The sequence below is a fragment of the Platalea leucorodia genome, assembly GCF_965183815.1.
Source record: "Platalea leucorodia genome assembly, chromosome: 7".
Taxonomy (NCBI): domain Eukaryota; kingdom Metazoa; phylum Chordata; class Aves; order Pelecaniformes; family Threskiornithidae; genus Platalea; species Platalea leucorodia.
Genome location: NC_138829.1, coordinates 58,538,611 through 58,556,186, shown reverse-complemented (window position 1 = coordinate 58,556,186; position 17,576 = coordinate 58,538,611). Strand labels below are relative to the sequence as shown.

The 17,576-nt window shown below is 35.6% G+C and overlaps 1 protein-coding gene across 12 annotated transcripts in view; it reads right to left on the bottom strand.

The window, feature by feature from the left end:
* Positions 1-17,576, bottom strand: part of SOX6 (SRY-box transcription factor 6) — a 376,628-nt gene that overhangs the window by 221,323 nt on the left and 137,729 nt on the right. For all 12 annotated transcript variants that reach the window (XM_082317552.1, XM_082317544.1, XM_082317553.1 and 9 more), the window contains one exon: positions 13,195-13,438. In XM_082317552.1, the coding sequence (XP_082173678.1) occupies positions 13,195-13,438 (244 nt within the window). Of the gene's footprint in view, positions 1-13,194; positions 13,439-17,576 lie in introns of those variants that run through there.

The window sequence follows — 17,576 nt, the reverse complement described above, 5'->3', positions numbered from 1 at the left end:
CATTTTCACCTTTGAAGACTACGGCATAAGAGCAATTTAGTAATTTTAAAGGAGTTTGTTCTCAAGAAAGCAACGTCCTCCTACAGTACATGAAGCATATCCATCAGGCTCAATGCAGGGTTTTTCATGCTCTCAGCAAGGAACACTATATCTATTGTTAAGGCCGGAAACAAGAAGATAAGGCTGATCTGTGGAGCAAGTAGAAATGACTGAATGATCTTCCTCCTGATAACCTATCCTCTCCCTCATCTGGATTCATACAAGGTCCAGTACAATGTTCCTTCACTGCTAGTGAAAGACTCTCCGAGTCCTGCCTCCGTTAGGCAGCACATCCACACTTCTTTTTCTTGCCCAAAGACTGCAGTGTCCATAATGAAGATGGGACAAGTTGAAACTCTGTGCAAATGATGTACATTTATGAAATGGAGGCAGAATGAGTCTTTGAAAGAATGAGGATCTGTCCAACTAATAAAGTATTTTATATTGTCAGTTTTGTGCATAATTAAAATATAGAATAAAAATAAAATAATAAAATGTATCCCTAATATTTTTGGTTCTGTTTGGCCCTCCAGCTGCAGTATTGGGGTCACTAAATGCCTAATACATTTGCAGTGTATTATCTGAATTGGCACTCTAAGAAACCCAGCAGGATGACTTTCTGAGCCCCATCTTTTTCTGAAATCAGAAATGGTTAAAAAGAGTGGCTGAGAATTCAGCAGGAGAACTGCACAAACTGAAAGGCATTCAAGGGATTAAATGGGCAAATGGAAAAACTGTAGACCAGTCCAGTGTAAATACCTTATCTAATAACAGCAGAACTCAGCTAGAAAAATCAAAATCAGCTGCATGTACAATTATCTACAAGAAACAAAACCAATTCCCCTGCATTCTATGATTCTAGATAAATTTGTGAATAATCTACAAATAATATGCCGCTCAAAATGAAACACTGAAAAGGCTTCAGAAGGAATTTTATAGCTATGCAATCAGAATAGATATTTTTGCTCCTATGTACCTACTGTTGGCAGTTTTCTTTTTTATTCCAACCATATGAACAGGTTATATTGACCTCACATTCATGGCAAACTAGACATATCAAAAAACAACGGGGCAAGGGAAGTATTTCTGTTATATTTTCTCTAGAAAGTTGGCTCAACTGTATGTGAAGGGAAGTTGTTACTGCAGCATTCAGTTTGTTGAAAATCAAACAAAGCAAATTTATGAAGGATTTTAATTTGCTTGGTAGATCTTATAATCTTTTGCGGACCAATGCATGTCACATTTATGTCCCATCACCTCACCCGCTGCATGACCAAAAGTGCAACTATCACATACATCAGATGCAGGCCTGGCTAGTAATAATAATCTACATTAACATTCGCACGCAGCATGCAGATACTCCTAATGTAACTGGAAATACATCCTTATGTATCCTCTTACTAGAAAATCTGGAGTCCAGAATGGAAAAGAACCACCATGATTCTTATAATAGAACAAGAAACTAAATTCATGGATAGGAAAGGAGAACCTGGTTCTTCTGATTATGGGACAATTCAATAATGAAAGAGATCCTAGCCTCGAGACGCTTTATGGAGCCACCTTTTACAGAATGAGGAAGCTCCAGTTCATTTGACCTGAAAAGAGGAAAGACAGGATGCTATTAAAGGTATTTTTCACGTTTTTTCCAAGAGCATGGAAGAAGAGGTAAAGACAAGTGCCTAACCAAGATCAACTCTAATGTTTTCATTTTGCAAAATCCAGCTGAGCAATCCATCAGCACTGATGAAAATTCTCCATTGAAGTCAACTTTTCTCAGCATAACTGATAATAAGAAAATGGGTAAGAGAACATGACTGATATAAATGTCCACTTAATATATTTGGACACAATCTAGTGCCCAAAGTCATCCAATAGCTACATAATACACTAGACAACTGACACATCCCTGAATTCTCAGGTTTAAAATTCATGTATTTCTGTAAAATGGCATTTTAAGTCTAAACTTGAAATACTATCTTCAACACATGACAGTCCCTTTGAAAGGTGCATTTCTCAAGGTGTGCTGTTCTTACTGATTTCAGTGATTTCCATGTAAGGAGGAGGAAAAAAGGAAAATATCTTATAATAAAATAAAAAGTAAACATTTAGTCTATGGACAAAAGATTTAACACAGAGCATACTTCTTCATCCAACATTGGTGAAATTTGGTCACAGTAAACCCTACACATTTTTAATCTTGACTACATTAGGATTAATCCAATTTCCAGTCAAGAAATAGAATATCAACATATTAATAAAGTGTCAGTATCAAAATATCATGCCCATCTGAAGCATATTTTACTTCCAATAAGAATGGAGTACTTAGAAAAGAAGAAATTTACAAAAAGCTATGTTTGTAAAATTTTGAATTTGGTCCTAACGGAAAGTGTTAGGTCAAAGTATTGCTTACTACAGATAACATAGCAAAGTGAGTTTCTTCTCAGTTTGATCCAAAGTGACATCTGGTGCAGATTGCTCAGGATCCCACCATACCTTTGCTCGACTTATAAAACTATCCTCCCACTCACACGCCAATACTGGATAATTGTAGAACAATCTTTATGCCCATACCAGAATACACAAAGGTATTGCACAGGGATTTTTGCCCACCACAATGGTGGCATTTCCAGACTAGCCCTTAATAACTGGCAAAGAATAAAATTTGAAGACAGCTTATTACACAAAATTAGGCATAAATCTGACTGCTTAAAGAACAACACGTATGACGATTTTACATCTTAAGCTTTTTTTCTTTGCCTTACTTTGTCAGATATAAAAATGGTTTAAGTTGAAGAGGTATTTATTTGCAGAGATGACTAAACCAGAAAATCTTACTGCCCAGCAGCTGAAGACAGAAACTCAGTCTGGACCACTATTCCAGCTGCTTACCATTCAGCAGGGACAAAATTGAGTCTATTTTTGAGACGCTGTTTTTTAATATCAAGATAAATAAAGGGCATTTTTCCTGTATACCTTTCCCTTCCAGCACATTAGCACAGGCAAAATTTTATTACAGATCATTCAACCCACTGTGCTTAGTGTTTTGACAAAATGTCCCCACTATAACACATTAAATACCTATATATAGTCAGTAAAATTTAAGGATTAGGTTTCAAAGTGGACAAAATAGAGAAAAATAAATAAATGCACAAAAGACAGAAAACCAGAAATTATCAAGGCATGAATACTAAAATACTATGCATGGCTCACTCAGGGATAGGTAGCCCATGCATGAAATCATACTTTTACTTACCCCTAAAATCTCTACCTCCACCCCTACTCGTATGTCATTCAGAAAACAACATTAAGATTTCCAGTGCGATGTGGTAAAAGCTTTCCTAGTGTATCCTTGGCCTTTTTCATTTGAGAGGTGCAGCGTATTTCTTTAACCAATCCCAGGCTTGCTTTGAATATATGTGGTCCCACAACAGTGTCCTTAGTCTCATCAGCTTTCCAAGCTGCCTGGTGTAAACAATGAGTGGCCTATGGGCCATTCCTTTTAGAGCTGCTGTGAATGCCTCAAGTATAGTTTTGCTAATGGCAGAAACAATTCTGAATAATTACAAACAACCGTTTGGTATAAATAAAGAGGGGGACTCTTTGTGACTACTTACATGGTATTTTCTTCACAATCCATGATAATTCCTTTAAAACTGTTACATTGAGATAATATGTATAAATATTTCAGCACGCCTCTTACTCTGAGAAAATTATTTTTTAGCATGTACATTCACTAAATTTCACAAGTTACATTGGTAAAATTTTTCAAAAAGAGAGCTGCTTAGTCTCTGTACAAAGAAAGGAAAATCCTTATACTCCTTAGATGTTTCTGTTGAAAAGGGATTGAACAAATAATCATAATTTTCTTGTTAGTGTAAAAAATGTGTTTTCTTGTGTATTTAGATTCTATCAGTTTAAGTAGTTCATTTTGCCGTCATTGGTCCCACTGGTTTTAGCAGGATAAATGAAGGAGTACTGCCGTAAGTGATGTAAACAAAGGTATTGAAAGTTGACCCAGTATTTTTCATATCGGGAAGCTAGTGTTTATAGCAATATCTGCAAACTGAATCATGAGCCAACTTGTGTCAACTTTTATGAAGCCCTTCACTTCCAAAATAGAGCAAACACACATAAAATGACAGTTCTATTGGTGAAACATTGTAGGCTAAAATAAAGACTCAATATTCTTGCTCCTTCCTCTGAATGGCCAAAGTACAAACCATGGGGGCTGCATTTGGGGGCTGAGAAGCAATATTTTGGGGGCAGCTGGGGACTCCACAATCATGAGTGGAGATCTGGCTTGGAACAGATCTCTCTTTGGGATCCTCGTAAGGGTTAAGGACAGACTAACGAACTGGTGAACTGGATTGTCTGGTCGGGAGCCTTAGAAGGGGAGAGTTGCACAACGCTGTGGATTTTAATAGAGAGACATCGCAATCCCTTTATGGTGGCATTTACGTTTCATGTAGGGAGCACAGGTTCTGTCTCAAAAAGAGAAGCTCTCTGAAGGTGAGAAAAGAGGAAAACTCGGGAACTGAAACTGTGGGCTGTACAAAATCGGGGTCACAGTGTTAGTTAGCAATTCAAGAATAACTACCGTCAACTTTGATTGAAAGTTGACAACTGCAATCCTACTCTATAGCCAGAGAGAAAACTGTTTCTGTAAGAGTTCAACAGAAATCACAGGATGAATGGCCAAGAAGTAGTAGAAAGCAAATATTACTAACATAAAATGTGTTAGCTGAATTGCTTATTTCCATGTGGATGAAGCTTTTCTGTTATAAAGGGATATTTATCTGTCGCTGCATTGAATGGGACACATGTAAACACCCCAGGAAAGTTGGATATCCAGAGTGGTTTTGATTCCAAGTACTAGAGGCATGCTGGCACTTGGAACTAGTCTGGAGTTAACATATAATGAAAGCAAATGTTTACAAAATCATTTCCAATCACTACATTAAATAAGGTTTCCCATTTTGAGGAATTTAATTAAATAGAATTAAGAGAAAATAAAAATCTAAGTGATCATTTCCAATTCTCATCCGATTAAAAAAAAAAAAAAAAAAGTTTTATTAAGAAAGATTTATTTAAATCCAAGGCTTGAGAATGACTGCTATGAGCTATTGAGAGAACATCATTTGTAAAGTCTCAGCAGATTATGCTAGTGGGAGGGCAAATGGCAAGTAATGGAATAAAACCTCAAGTCTTTAACTCAGCATTTACTCTGATAAAACTTACACTGATTTCACTGCCAAAGTATAGGCTGAATACAATCTGTAAAAGGCTCATATTTCACCTTTCATACACATCTAAAAACCTCAAGAAGAAACAATATAACAGTAAGCACTAGCTCTAAGCCAAGAAATAATATGCCAAATTAAGAAAAAAAAAAAAAAAAAGGAAAATAACTTTAGTTTCAATCAAAGGTTTAAAACTGAGATAACATAATAATCAGGCACACATAATATGAATATGGCCTTATGGATAGGCCACTGCAAGACTAGGTATCTGTTTCGAAGGAATAGGCAGGGACTTTTTGTTTGATGTAAAATATGACCACTTAATTGCAGCAATACTTTCATACTCAGTTGTTGGAGCAAACAAAATGAAGCCAGTTACACCAACTTTTGGGTAGAGAGATTTCAGAAAGTTACAATTTTTCAACTATGTGATTTAAACCCTTCTCTTTACAAATGGGCAAGTCTGTGAAAAATGTTGACAGGCATTTTGCTCCATTCCAGAATAGAAAAATCACCTCAAAACGTTAAATACAATGTTAAATTGTATTGTTAAATACAATGACCAATCACTTCTATAGGGCAATCAACTCACCCGCAAATGATATGCATAAACTCATGTGTGCTTTTATAAGAGTTATATGCTACGGATTTCCTTAATTACCCAAATACCATATGTCCTAACTCCCTGTGTTTAGGTTTGGTAATAAATCACAACAATATTGAGACTTTATGCCCTGGACTTTGGTTAAATGCTCTTATTAAGGAAAAAGTAATGGAAGAACCATTTACAGAATGAGCATTTAGACTTATATTTTCATCCAAACTGAAACTGAAGATGCATTGTGATCAGTCCCAGCTGATTAGCACTGTTTACCTTTTGGGTAAATAAAGACACATATTTTGTGATGTATGCTTGTCAGAAGCTGCCAAATAAAACAAGGATTGTGTGGCTTGGATATTCCAGACCACTTTGTATATATCCAACTTCCTCCTCTTAGGTCGTCTTAGTTGTCCGACTTATAACTAGATCTATTGTAAATATCAAAATAAAATTTGTATTTATGTTTTTAGCAATATCAAATGCACATGGAAATCCTTCTCTGTATATAGTTACATGACATGTATTACATGCTTTATGTTTCCCTTTTAGCATTTGCAGAGGAACGCATGCAGGAAACCAGCCTGCTGCATAGAGTACTTGTATTTCTTTAAGGTAAACACTGATGAAACATTTGGAAGATTGAAATAAAAACAAGACATTTATGAGACATAAAGGTATCACATAAAACTGTTCTGAATTACAATAACATTGGCTGAATCCCAGAACAGATAATCCTTATAAACATGCAGGAATGTTGTAAACTGTATATGAATGTCAGTGATACAGTACATTAGGAGCTTCATATTACACTTGGTGCTGTGTAAGTCTCAGTCACTGGATTTTTCATGGCCTCAAAGATTAAAATAAATATATGTAGTATCTTCCCTTCCTCCATGAAGACATTTTATGTACACAGTTTTATTATGCTGAACAAAGATACCAAAGTCTGTTTTTTCTTGAGCTGTCAAAGTACAAAAGAAATGCAAAAAGTCCTTGCGCAGATGTAGTAAAGTGCTGGATTTTATCTTTTGGCAGGTGCTCAATATGCAGCCCACATAATCACATGTTAATGACTGGAGTGTGTTAATCAGCATGCATACCTGATTCCTTCTTGCCCAAGGAAAAAAAAAATTTAACAATTTAGAGCGTGTTAATGCATCTACTTTTGAAAAAATTCATGGCAATATGCAGAAGTGAATTAAAAACTTTTCAGAAATTGCTTTATAAAAAATAGGAAATGTTAAGAGAAAGAAATAAAATGACTACAGGTTTAGATGAACACAAACTACAAGTCTTTTGCAAAGAATTCAGGTGATGATTAATTCTATTTAAACACAGTTCAACCTAGAATATAGGGAAAGGTTTAAATTAGACCATGCATTTGGAAAAAAAATTGTACAGTGTCAAAATGAAAATAATACAAGTATAACAGGCATGCCAAAAAGAACAATTATTTGATTCTTCTTAAAGTAAAGTAAATTTTGTATTTCACCACTCCCATTAAGCACATTATCGTGCACACTTTTAGGGAATTGTTTTATTATTTTTAAAAAGAAATGTAAACATCTTTTTATGCTAAAGCTAGTAAAACTAAGTCCTTGATCTTTCAAAACTTTAGACATGTGCTTAACATTATAGTTGTTGGTAGTCCTAATAAAGTCAAGTTAAGCACATACCCGAATGCATTTGAATCAAAACAACGTGCTTGAAAAAAACCTATTTGCTATCTTTTCTGCAATATATTTCTCATAGAAGTGTATTTTATGGAAAAATAAAATATCATATCATGTGTGTTTTCACACCCTTTAATTTCAGCCAAAACTTTGTACCCATGCAATGACATATGAAGGTGTTTATCTCTTTAGTTGGATAAAAATTCTGATGCACTACCTGGCATGCAGAAATAATATCACAAGTGCAGTAGAATTGCTTTTGATCATCACAAAACTCAGATTTGTACATGTAAATAACAGCTGCATGAGCAATTTAGCAGATACAGAATTGCTAGAGTTTAGGGCATTTATATTTGATGCATTTTATATGCTCGTATCCAGCCTGTAAATGAACTAAAAATAAATTTTCAAAACATGTAATTGTATCTATAACTTTTGAGAATTTGAAGCCATGAATTTATATAACAACAAACTCACGGTGTTTAGCATGTGTAAACGTTTTTCAGTGATCTTTCCTCAAAACCTGACTTTATTTTCCTTAAAGGGAAGAACTTTGAACAAGAGAAGTTTATAACAAGGAGGGGGGGAGCGACAGGATTGTGCTTGGTTTATGTAGAGACAGTAAGGACTGAAACTTTAAGACCTTCAGGATACCACCTATTTCTGCCTTTCTGATGCCCATAGTTTTGCTAAAGCTATATAAAGTTAAATTTGATACTTGGCGATTTAAAATTATTTTAAAAGGAACAAATACATGTGGCATTAAGAGATCTTCACTTTGCCTGCTGCATATACAAATCTGCTATCAGGACTGCTGTGACGTACGCACTGACACAGCGGAAAGGTAGCAAGCCTTTCACTCTTTTGGCAAGAAGTCAACAAAAGACAGAGACTTGACATAATTATGAAATACATGTTGATATTGCCATTTGAGACAAAATCCAATGAGATACATTTAACTTCTAAATCTAAGTGGTCTCTGAGTGATGTTACAAAATGTATGGGGAAACTAGCATATATTTGGAGGTAATTTAACTTGTATTTGTATATGTATATGTGTTTGTTTTTCCTGTCACAGAGAAATAACACCCATCCTTTAGACTTGACTTGCTGCTCTGGTTCCCTGTAGCAGTCTCTCACTGCGTCATTCCAAGTAACAGTAAAGCAAAAAGATGTGGATGCCCTCATTCTGCGCATGCGCATGCTGTCTATATGGCCCCTATGGTGGTGGGCAGGGGAGGAACGTTAACGGGAAAAGAAAAGAGTACAGTGACCATCACAGTGATACATCATCATGTATAGTGATCGGCACAGTGCCTGCGAGTTCTTCGCAAACCCCGGCTGTTACCAGACTCTTATATTGGGATTGGGGATGGGAACAGAATTTGCCTCTCTCTTCTTTTTATTGTTGTGGGCGGGGTGCGGGGGGGAATTCTGCGATTTGGAGAAAGATTCCAGATTTCATTAGGTCAAAGCTGCTCAAATTTATCGTTCACGAGGCCCACATCAAGCCTTTACAGCCATGGGAATACACCATCCCATTCCTCAAAGAAGATCAGGCCACTTTTCCATCTAATTTTGTATCTTGTTGTTGGCACTGCTTTCTGATACTTCAGAGCAAAAATAAAACCCCTCCATAATTTACCTCACAAGCTGTGTGGGGCTCTGTATAAAGATGGGGACCACTCCTGGTTCCCCAGTGAGCAAAGCACAAATTATGATTCTCCATTTCTTTACATATTTACTAGTAAATATATTATTGGGATACAACAATTCAGTGACCATTAAATTTAGCAAAAGTAAGTATTGCTGGCTTTCCCCCTCATCCTCTCTCAGTCTGTTGCCCCAAGAGAGCCAGGTTTTGGATGCAATCTAAAAATCTGACTGTATTTCTTGCCTTCTACTCGCTGTCCATGGGAGAAAGCAGGATAGCTTCCTCATTATCTTAGCACCACTTTGCCCTCTTCCCTACAGTTCACTGCAGCAAACAGGTACGTCCTTAGCCTAAAATAGATTTTATTTTCTAGTGGAACTACAGGCAGCAATAAATACCCATATGTCCAGGTATTTTTATATTAAGTTACAGTTAGAAATATACATATAACCTTTTCAGCTCAGCAATATGAAATTACAGAAATCTTTCGGTTGTTTTATTTTCTCCCCACTGCAACACCAAATTGGCTGGTGATACGATACTCGCAGTGTAAGTCATTACAGGTCTGACGTTACAGTTGTTACACATTGCTGAATCTGTCAAATGAAAAGGGAGCACAAAGGGAATTTCCAAATGCAGCTGCTATTTCCCATTTGTTAAATCCTTTTATTACACCATATAAGTACACAGCTGGGAAATACTACAGAGTGGGAGTTAAAACAAAATATTTTGGCTTCCAGACATTCAGAATACACAAAGGACTCAGTGGAAAGCAATGCCTGATATCAAAAGGGAGTGAAAGTTTGAAAACATTTCTAGCCAGTGTGTTTTTTTTATGATAATACACAATGTAGTTTAAAGGTATCTTACATTACAGAAAGTGCTGCATACCATAAATGTATGGAAAAAAACCTCAACCTTTTTTTTCAGTCAAATTGCCCTACTACAGTATCTTTTTTTCACCTAAGATCTGTATGGCCCTCGTAGCATGTTACGATGCATACTGTGTGCTGTCACAAATTTCAGTTAACTCCTTAGTAGTTTTAAGGGCACAAAGGATGCAGGATTGTGCCCTTCATTAGGTACCACATAAAAGAGAATTTTTTTCCTCCCCATATGTCGACACAGCATTCTTTGAATTTACTATCTTATAACCAGACAACACACATTATTGATGCATTTTAATGACAGCCCTACTGTCTTTACTTTCAGTGTAAATGGTATGAGCAGGTGCTTCTTCAAATCTGCTTTGAAAGGATCCGTCTGGGAAAGGTCAGAAAGCGCTTACCTTCTGGGAATTTGGTTTTATTAAGTAGAGAAATGGTCAGTACCACAGCACCTATCTCAAAACTGCCCAGCCCACCTTCTGGAATTTGTCTTTCTGGAAAGAAACTCCTATCCTCCCTTAAAATGAGTATGAAATTGCTTTCATCAGGAAAGTTGCAGGCGCCTCTGTATTGTTTCTTAGCAATACTGATGTCTGCTTGGAGATTGAGGTGTTTCAGAGAAATTTTATGCAATTAATTGAGGCTTACAGATTTGGTCATGAAGGACATAAATAAGGGAGAAAAAATAATTAAAAAAAAAAAATCAAACCAATTACCCTGAATGACAGTCCCTCAAGGAGAAAAAAAAAAAAATTTCACCACTTCACTGTCGTGATCTAACTAGTCATCTAACTCATCTAAACTGTAAATACAGTGGGACATTGCTCTGTATATTTTAGATCTCTTTTAAGTGCAACCAAACAGCATGCCTTAGAACTTCAGTTTTCACTTCCAGCCAAGCCTTGTAAATTCCACCAAGCTTTGAGCTGGGCAGAAAAATCTGTTTGGTTTAGCTGAGAGCTACCTAAATAAGGATGACAAACATCCACCACCAGATTTAACCCGAGGGAATTGTGGAAACTCCTAATGATTTTCAGGACATTCATCTACGTATATGATGGAGTATTTACCGAAAAAAGGAGGGAGGAAAACCAGAGTGCTAAGTCACTCAAGCAAAGTTTATGCACCTGTTCTGAAACATGATAAGCTGGGTATGATTCATGCCTGTCCAGAGGTACAGCAAGCGTTAACGTAATAGTGCAGCATTAAGAAAGAAAACTCTGTTGCTATAAGTGTAAACCCACTTCAGAGCAATACAAATGAGTACAACTGATCATACTGCAAGAGGTTCTATCATTTTGGCTTAAGCGTTACTCCAGGTCCAAGGAACAGCCTGAATCAAAACCAAATGCTTTGAGGGACTCCTATAGGCTAGGAGTTCCTTTCTCTCTGGGACACACAGTCATTTTATCAATGTCATTGGTGTCCTAAGACCGAAATTCCCAGAGTGCACATGCCTGTCTGAATGAATAGGAAAGTAGCTGATGAATCCACAGATTTATTTTTTTCATCAACAGACTTGATCATTCCTTTCTAGTCCGCATCCTGCTTGTCCTCCTGATTACATAGAAGTTAAAGTTATTCTGATGTGCTTATCGCATGACTTGGGCAAAAGGGTGACTCTCCATCCAAAATGAGGTTCCATCTGAGAATTCTGCATAGAAGCCATTTGTACAACTTACAACCTACCTTGCCAAATTACTAACCTATAATCATTTTTCTTTAAAGCCATTTTTCCAGACGAAATTTTGCCTTCTTCATGACAGTAGCCCAAATACTTGGGAATATTTTAGGCCTGACAAAGTTCTGCACTGCGTTAAATTGTGCATTACAGACCAGGTAGCGTTTTTCTGGTTTGGTTTGATCTTTTGAATCAATTGGATTTTAGAAAGAAAAAAACCCCACTATATTAACAAAATAGATATTATTGTGGTGTTATTATTTAATTAATTCCAGGCATCAAAATATAAGTGAAGAATTCCAGTATCTATGTTGATTAATGCATCAGAATTATTATTTCTAGTCAAATTTGAAATAAGTTCATTATTGTTAGAGCTGTCAAAAAAAATTCTACAGTTGTTTTTTAACCTTATTGGAAACTGCTGATTTCTACTGAAAGCAAAAAAAAAGACTTGCTGAAAAAAAATCTGCTCATAGACATTTAATAAAAATACAGAAGAAATTTTATGAAAAGGCAGGGTATTCTTTTTAAACTAACTGTGTGAATTTAATGTCTGTGAAAGATACTTTATGGGGAGTCTGGAATTATGATGTTCTAAATTTACAGAACACCTGGCTGCTCCACGTACCTTAATTCTGTTCCTCAGGAACACATGCAAGGAAAATAAATTGGCTGAGATGCTATGCCCATTCAGTCTTCATTCAGTCTGCTCATTTATTGCAGAGTTTTGGGGATGCAGAGACAGAATTACGAGTGCAAAATAATTTTATCTAGGCTACTGAAGAGAATACAGATAATAATTCTGATCTTTGCTAACATCACCTATATACAAACTGGTGATCTAGAGCAGAAGAGCATGACATAGTTACTCATAAACACCTTTCCCCTCCACAAAAAGTTGTAATTTCCTATAAATACAGCAGGATGTTTGTGTCATCTAAAATGCCAGCTTCTTTGTTGTGGTGTAAAGCTGTAATACTCTAGATTTGGTGGGCTCTATTTCTGAGAGACAAGTAAAAAAATACATTAAAGTTTCTTCCTTCAGCACAACACTCTGCAGATGACACACAGTTGTGAGTTACATCCTCCTGTCAGAAATTAATGCTTGAATATATGAGCTAGAGAGGTTATGACGTAAATCAAGGTATGAATGAAAACATGATAAATAGATGCATTTCCTTTCTGAAGGTGAACTCATCAAATGACCTCATTCATATAGACCTGTATACTTAAGAAGATTATACTATTGTAATTTACAATTACACCATATTGATGTTGATCTATTACTAACACTGACACTTTAACATTTAAAAAGCTTTACACCCATGAAGGATTGTACTGAACATGTCTTTCAAAATGGAAGTGAACAATCTTTACAATACTAATTTAGAAAGCCATGGTGAGAACTGTGAAACTCACCATTCTGTGTTGGGCTGAGATGACTCCATCCCACTCAGGATCCTGTTGGATGGTCGTGACCAGACTTGGTAGCTCCTCGGAGTGAGGTTTGTTGTGCATTACATTATGTAGAGGCAGATGAGAGGTCGCGTGCTGATCACTGTTGCCCTCTTCCTTGTCTCGTGATGCTAAATCCTGGGTCATTGTTTCCTCTCCATCAGCTGCACATGCAAATGGAGAGGTAGCCTGCTTGGAAGACATTCTTCTACAAAAAAAGAAAAGCAGATAAAAAGAAAACATTGGTGTTAAACGAAAATACCAAGCTCAAAACAGTCCTCTAAACAAACCAGATAGGAGGCACACTTGCCTACAACAGTTAAAATTAATCATATGCCGTTGACAAAAGTACTCTAAAAAGTACGGGTTTGTGGTGTCTGGATCCAAAACACTGAAATAAAGTGTTCATTGATGCCAAGTCAAGGTCAGGGTTAAGTTATATGATGTCATTCTATTCATTTAGACTTGTCAAACAATATAATTTTCTCCAGACATAAGAAAATAGTGATTTTATTGGTATTTTTGTGTTGATCTTGCATAGGACTTCAAGTCTTTAAACTCTAACTCCCATGAGCAATCTGAAGGTTATAAGCAAAAGTTTAAACGAGAGAGTCCATCATGCTTTCCTAACCTCATTCCTTGCAAGCAGAAGATGTTTTCTACACAGATGAGAATTTTTAAATCCATCTCAAATTCTGCTAAATAAGTCCTTTTGCTGTTTGTTTAAATCTGCATCTGCTCTTAACATGTTTAAAATTTTTACCACCTTTTGGAAAGTGTTTTGAGACATTAATGTGAAAAGTGTTCTAAAACTGAATGGGTTATTGAATGGATGGATAATATCTGAGTAATTTTTTACAGTTTGAACTAAAAATCTAAAATAATTATGTTTCATTTCACACTAGGCATCGAGTACAGGATATAGCTCAACAAATTACTTTAAATGACTTAAAAGTGTAATGAATAAATGCATTGATTTATGTTAAATGTCTTTTCCTAATAATGGCCTCTTACTACCATCTCATATGCAAACACAGCTTTCACCACAGTTTCTGCGCTTATATGAAAATATAACTGACTTCAACTCAAAATCTGAAAACACTTTGTTTAAAATTTCTAATAAGATTAACTGCAACTGTTAAAACAATCATTAATAAATCTGAAAGAAGACAGCTAAAATATATCGGTTATTTTCCCAGGTTTTAGTAACTTTAGAATATCCTCGACACAGAAATTGCTGAGAAACTAAGGAATAAGATCTTCACCTTAATTGCTTTTTAACAATAATTGATTTCATACCATTTCTTTAAAAATGCACAAATCAGTTAACATAGGAAACCACATGAGCATTTTTCAAATTAGCAAATCATTAACTTGCTAGTACTGTTTCTACAGACAAATAAATACTGATTAAAGGGTCTGGAAATCTGAGACTAACAGTTAAATTTACAAATCTGTCACATGCTTTCATGAATATTACAGTGAAGGAAATATCAAGTGCAAAGAAAAATAATTAAGTTAATTCCAATTTAAACAGTAGTTTTTATGTAGCAGCCTGTGTTTCACATAGGATTTAACAGCTAATGCTAAATTTCTCACAATTAATGAGGGAGTTCAGATTTAGTATCCTACAGTGAAAAAAAAATTAATATAGGATCAACTAATCTAATTATGTACAGTTCTATATGAAAGTATTACAAGCTTTGAAGTGCTTTGAAACATATTAAAACACTGATACCTATTTAGAATAACTCTTCTCTAAATAGAAATAATCCAGCTTCTTAAACTTGATACTGGTGGGGAAAAAAGGTTTGCATTTTCTTTAGGGAAGCCTAAGCGTAAGTGGGAGTCTAATATTAATGTTGCCAATAAGCAGAACTGAGGAATTTAAACCATGTATTACATTCTTACTAGGCTAAAGAACTTGTGTTGATGCTACAGAGAACATGCCAAGAGTTCAGCAACCGGCATCATTGTACGTACTTCAAAAGGTTCTGGTTCATAATTACTACGATCCCAGGTAAAATAAAAGGTTTACTTTCCCTTTGCTCATTAAAATAGTCATGTTAACCACTCACATGAAAATATAAGTCAACGCTCTATGCAATTTGAAAACCAGACATGAAAACTGAAAGTCACAATAAAGGATTTTCCTTTCTTTCACCTTCTCAGCAGATCTCGTTCCTGTTTCAAACTGAATGAGCTTCTGTGAAAAGCAATAGCTATGGCTGTTTCTTCACCATAAATTAATCATGACACAAAACTAGAAATGAAAATGTCTCTTAAGAATAATTTCAACTACAAACTGCACCAATGAATAATAGTGCACAATCCTAATTAAACACAACTCTGCAGCTGCAAAAATAGGCTGAATCTGTCCAAAGCTACGAGTTGGCTTTAAAGGCTGGTTTGTTAGGGACTGTTTTCTTAAGGAAGGCTGGGCCCTCAGTCTTAATCAGCCAATAAATTATTTCCTGCAATTACATTAAATAGAAAATTATCTTCAAATTGGGAATGTTAATTGAAAATCAAAATTCAGACTGAAGTTTAGAAATTACATGCTGAATATAATTAGTCTAGAAAGGCTTCACCTCTATTTCATAAACAGGCTTTTGGTATTTCCTCAAGTGACCATTCAGTAAAGCTATCTACTGGTAATGCACTATAGAGGAAACACTTTTTCTTTGCCATATACACTAATATACTTTCCTCTTATTCATGATGTTTTAAACACAATTAAATAAAAATCTCTATTCATGTTCTGTTGTTTAAGTTGATCACATAGAGAAAAGGGGACTCTGTTAACCTTAAAAGTAAAATTATATTGACAAAGTCGCATTCACTAATAATCTCAAGCCATGCCCAGCAACTTTTTTCTGTACTAGACTAAGAGGACGGACCAAGAGCAGGGTTCAAATGCTTTCTAGCTCCACCTGCCCCTTTTCTCCACTGCTGCATTATGGTCAGACATGTTTTCATACTGTACTTTACTCGGTTACCTATAGTCCTGGAGCCTGAAAAGAAAGACAAGCTCAGGCAGGCCTCCCACGCACTTGCTTGCCTCATGACGTAATTTTTAGGGGTGCATTTCATTTCTATTTTCCCCCAAACCTTTGTTAAAACTGCAAGATTTAGCACATTAATTACGGTCAGAGGTCAGCACTTCACGGTATCTTTCAGGTTTTTGGTTGCTAGATATTAAACATTGGGGCAAAAGGGACGGAGATGTAGGACCCTGCTAGAGTAAGCCCTCCACCTTCTTTTCCCAGCACAATCATTAACTCAATCAATATACCTCATGTGTACCTGTCTTCTGAGGGTGCCAGGTTATGCACCAAATATTGATTATGCTTGGGTTTATAATCAGTAAAACAGAGTAAGTATAAAGTCTATGACTGGGTGTTATCCAGTCAAATTACTTCATGCAGGTTTTCACTCGTTACCTGTTTGTTTTTACTTAAATGGGAGAATTCTGTACAGGGAACTCCACCAGGTCCAAAGGCAGAGTTTGGCCAATAACTCCAAGGTCTCATCAAATTCAAAGGGAGAAGAATCTGGCCCATTTGAGTAGTTTATATTTATGATAACTTTAAACCATAGAACAGGTTGTTGTGATAAAATGTGTTAATGTTAAAATATGAGCATGAATAGCAGTCAAATTTTAAGCCATAATAACTTCCCAATTTTACATTTAAAATATTCAAAATGCATTTGCTAAAATCCCTGGCAAGAAGAAAAAAGAAAAAAAAAAAAAAAAATCAATATTCGTAATAAATAAGGCTTGCAAAGAGTATCAGAAATTTACTAATTTCCATTATAAATTATTTTATTTTTTTCTCCTATTATCAATTAAATTCACTCGAATGATTTTAAAAAAAGTTTCTGATAAAAAATATCTCCCTAGTTATAACCCCTGCAAACAGGGGTTTATAATGGAAGTGCTGACACAACCCTAACTACAGCAGCGCAAATGGTGCCGCTATAATACACAAAATCAAGTTCTATTATTCTAAACTATCCTCGCTCGGGGGGTTTTCTTTACTGTGCTCCCAGACAAACTGCTGAAGCATGAAAAATTTAAATGCAATCAAGTGGGTCCAATTCTACTTTACTAGAACAAGTGTCTACAGTGGTACAATCTTAAAAGAAGATGCAACAGATTTGTTTGGTGCTTTTCTTTCTTTTTTCTTTTTTAGCTGTTTATTTATAATACTGTGCAGTGGAGATAAAATAAGAGAGGAAATTACACTCACATTATATCAGTATATTGATTACACAGCACACAATCAGAAAGAAAACTACATTGTGAAATTGTTGCTTTGGTTAAATTGACAGATTAGCTGAAC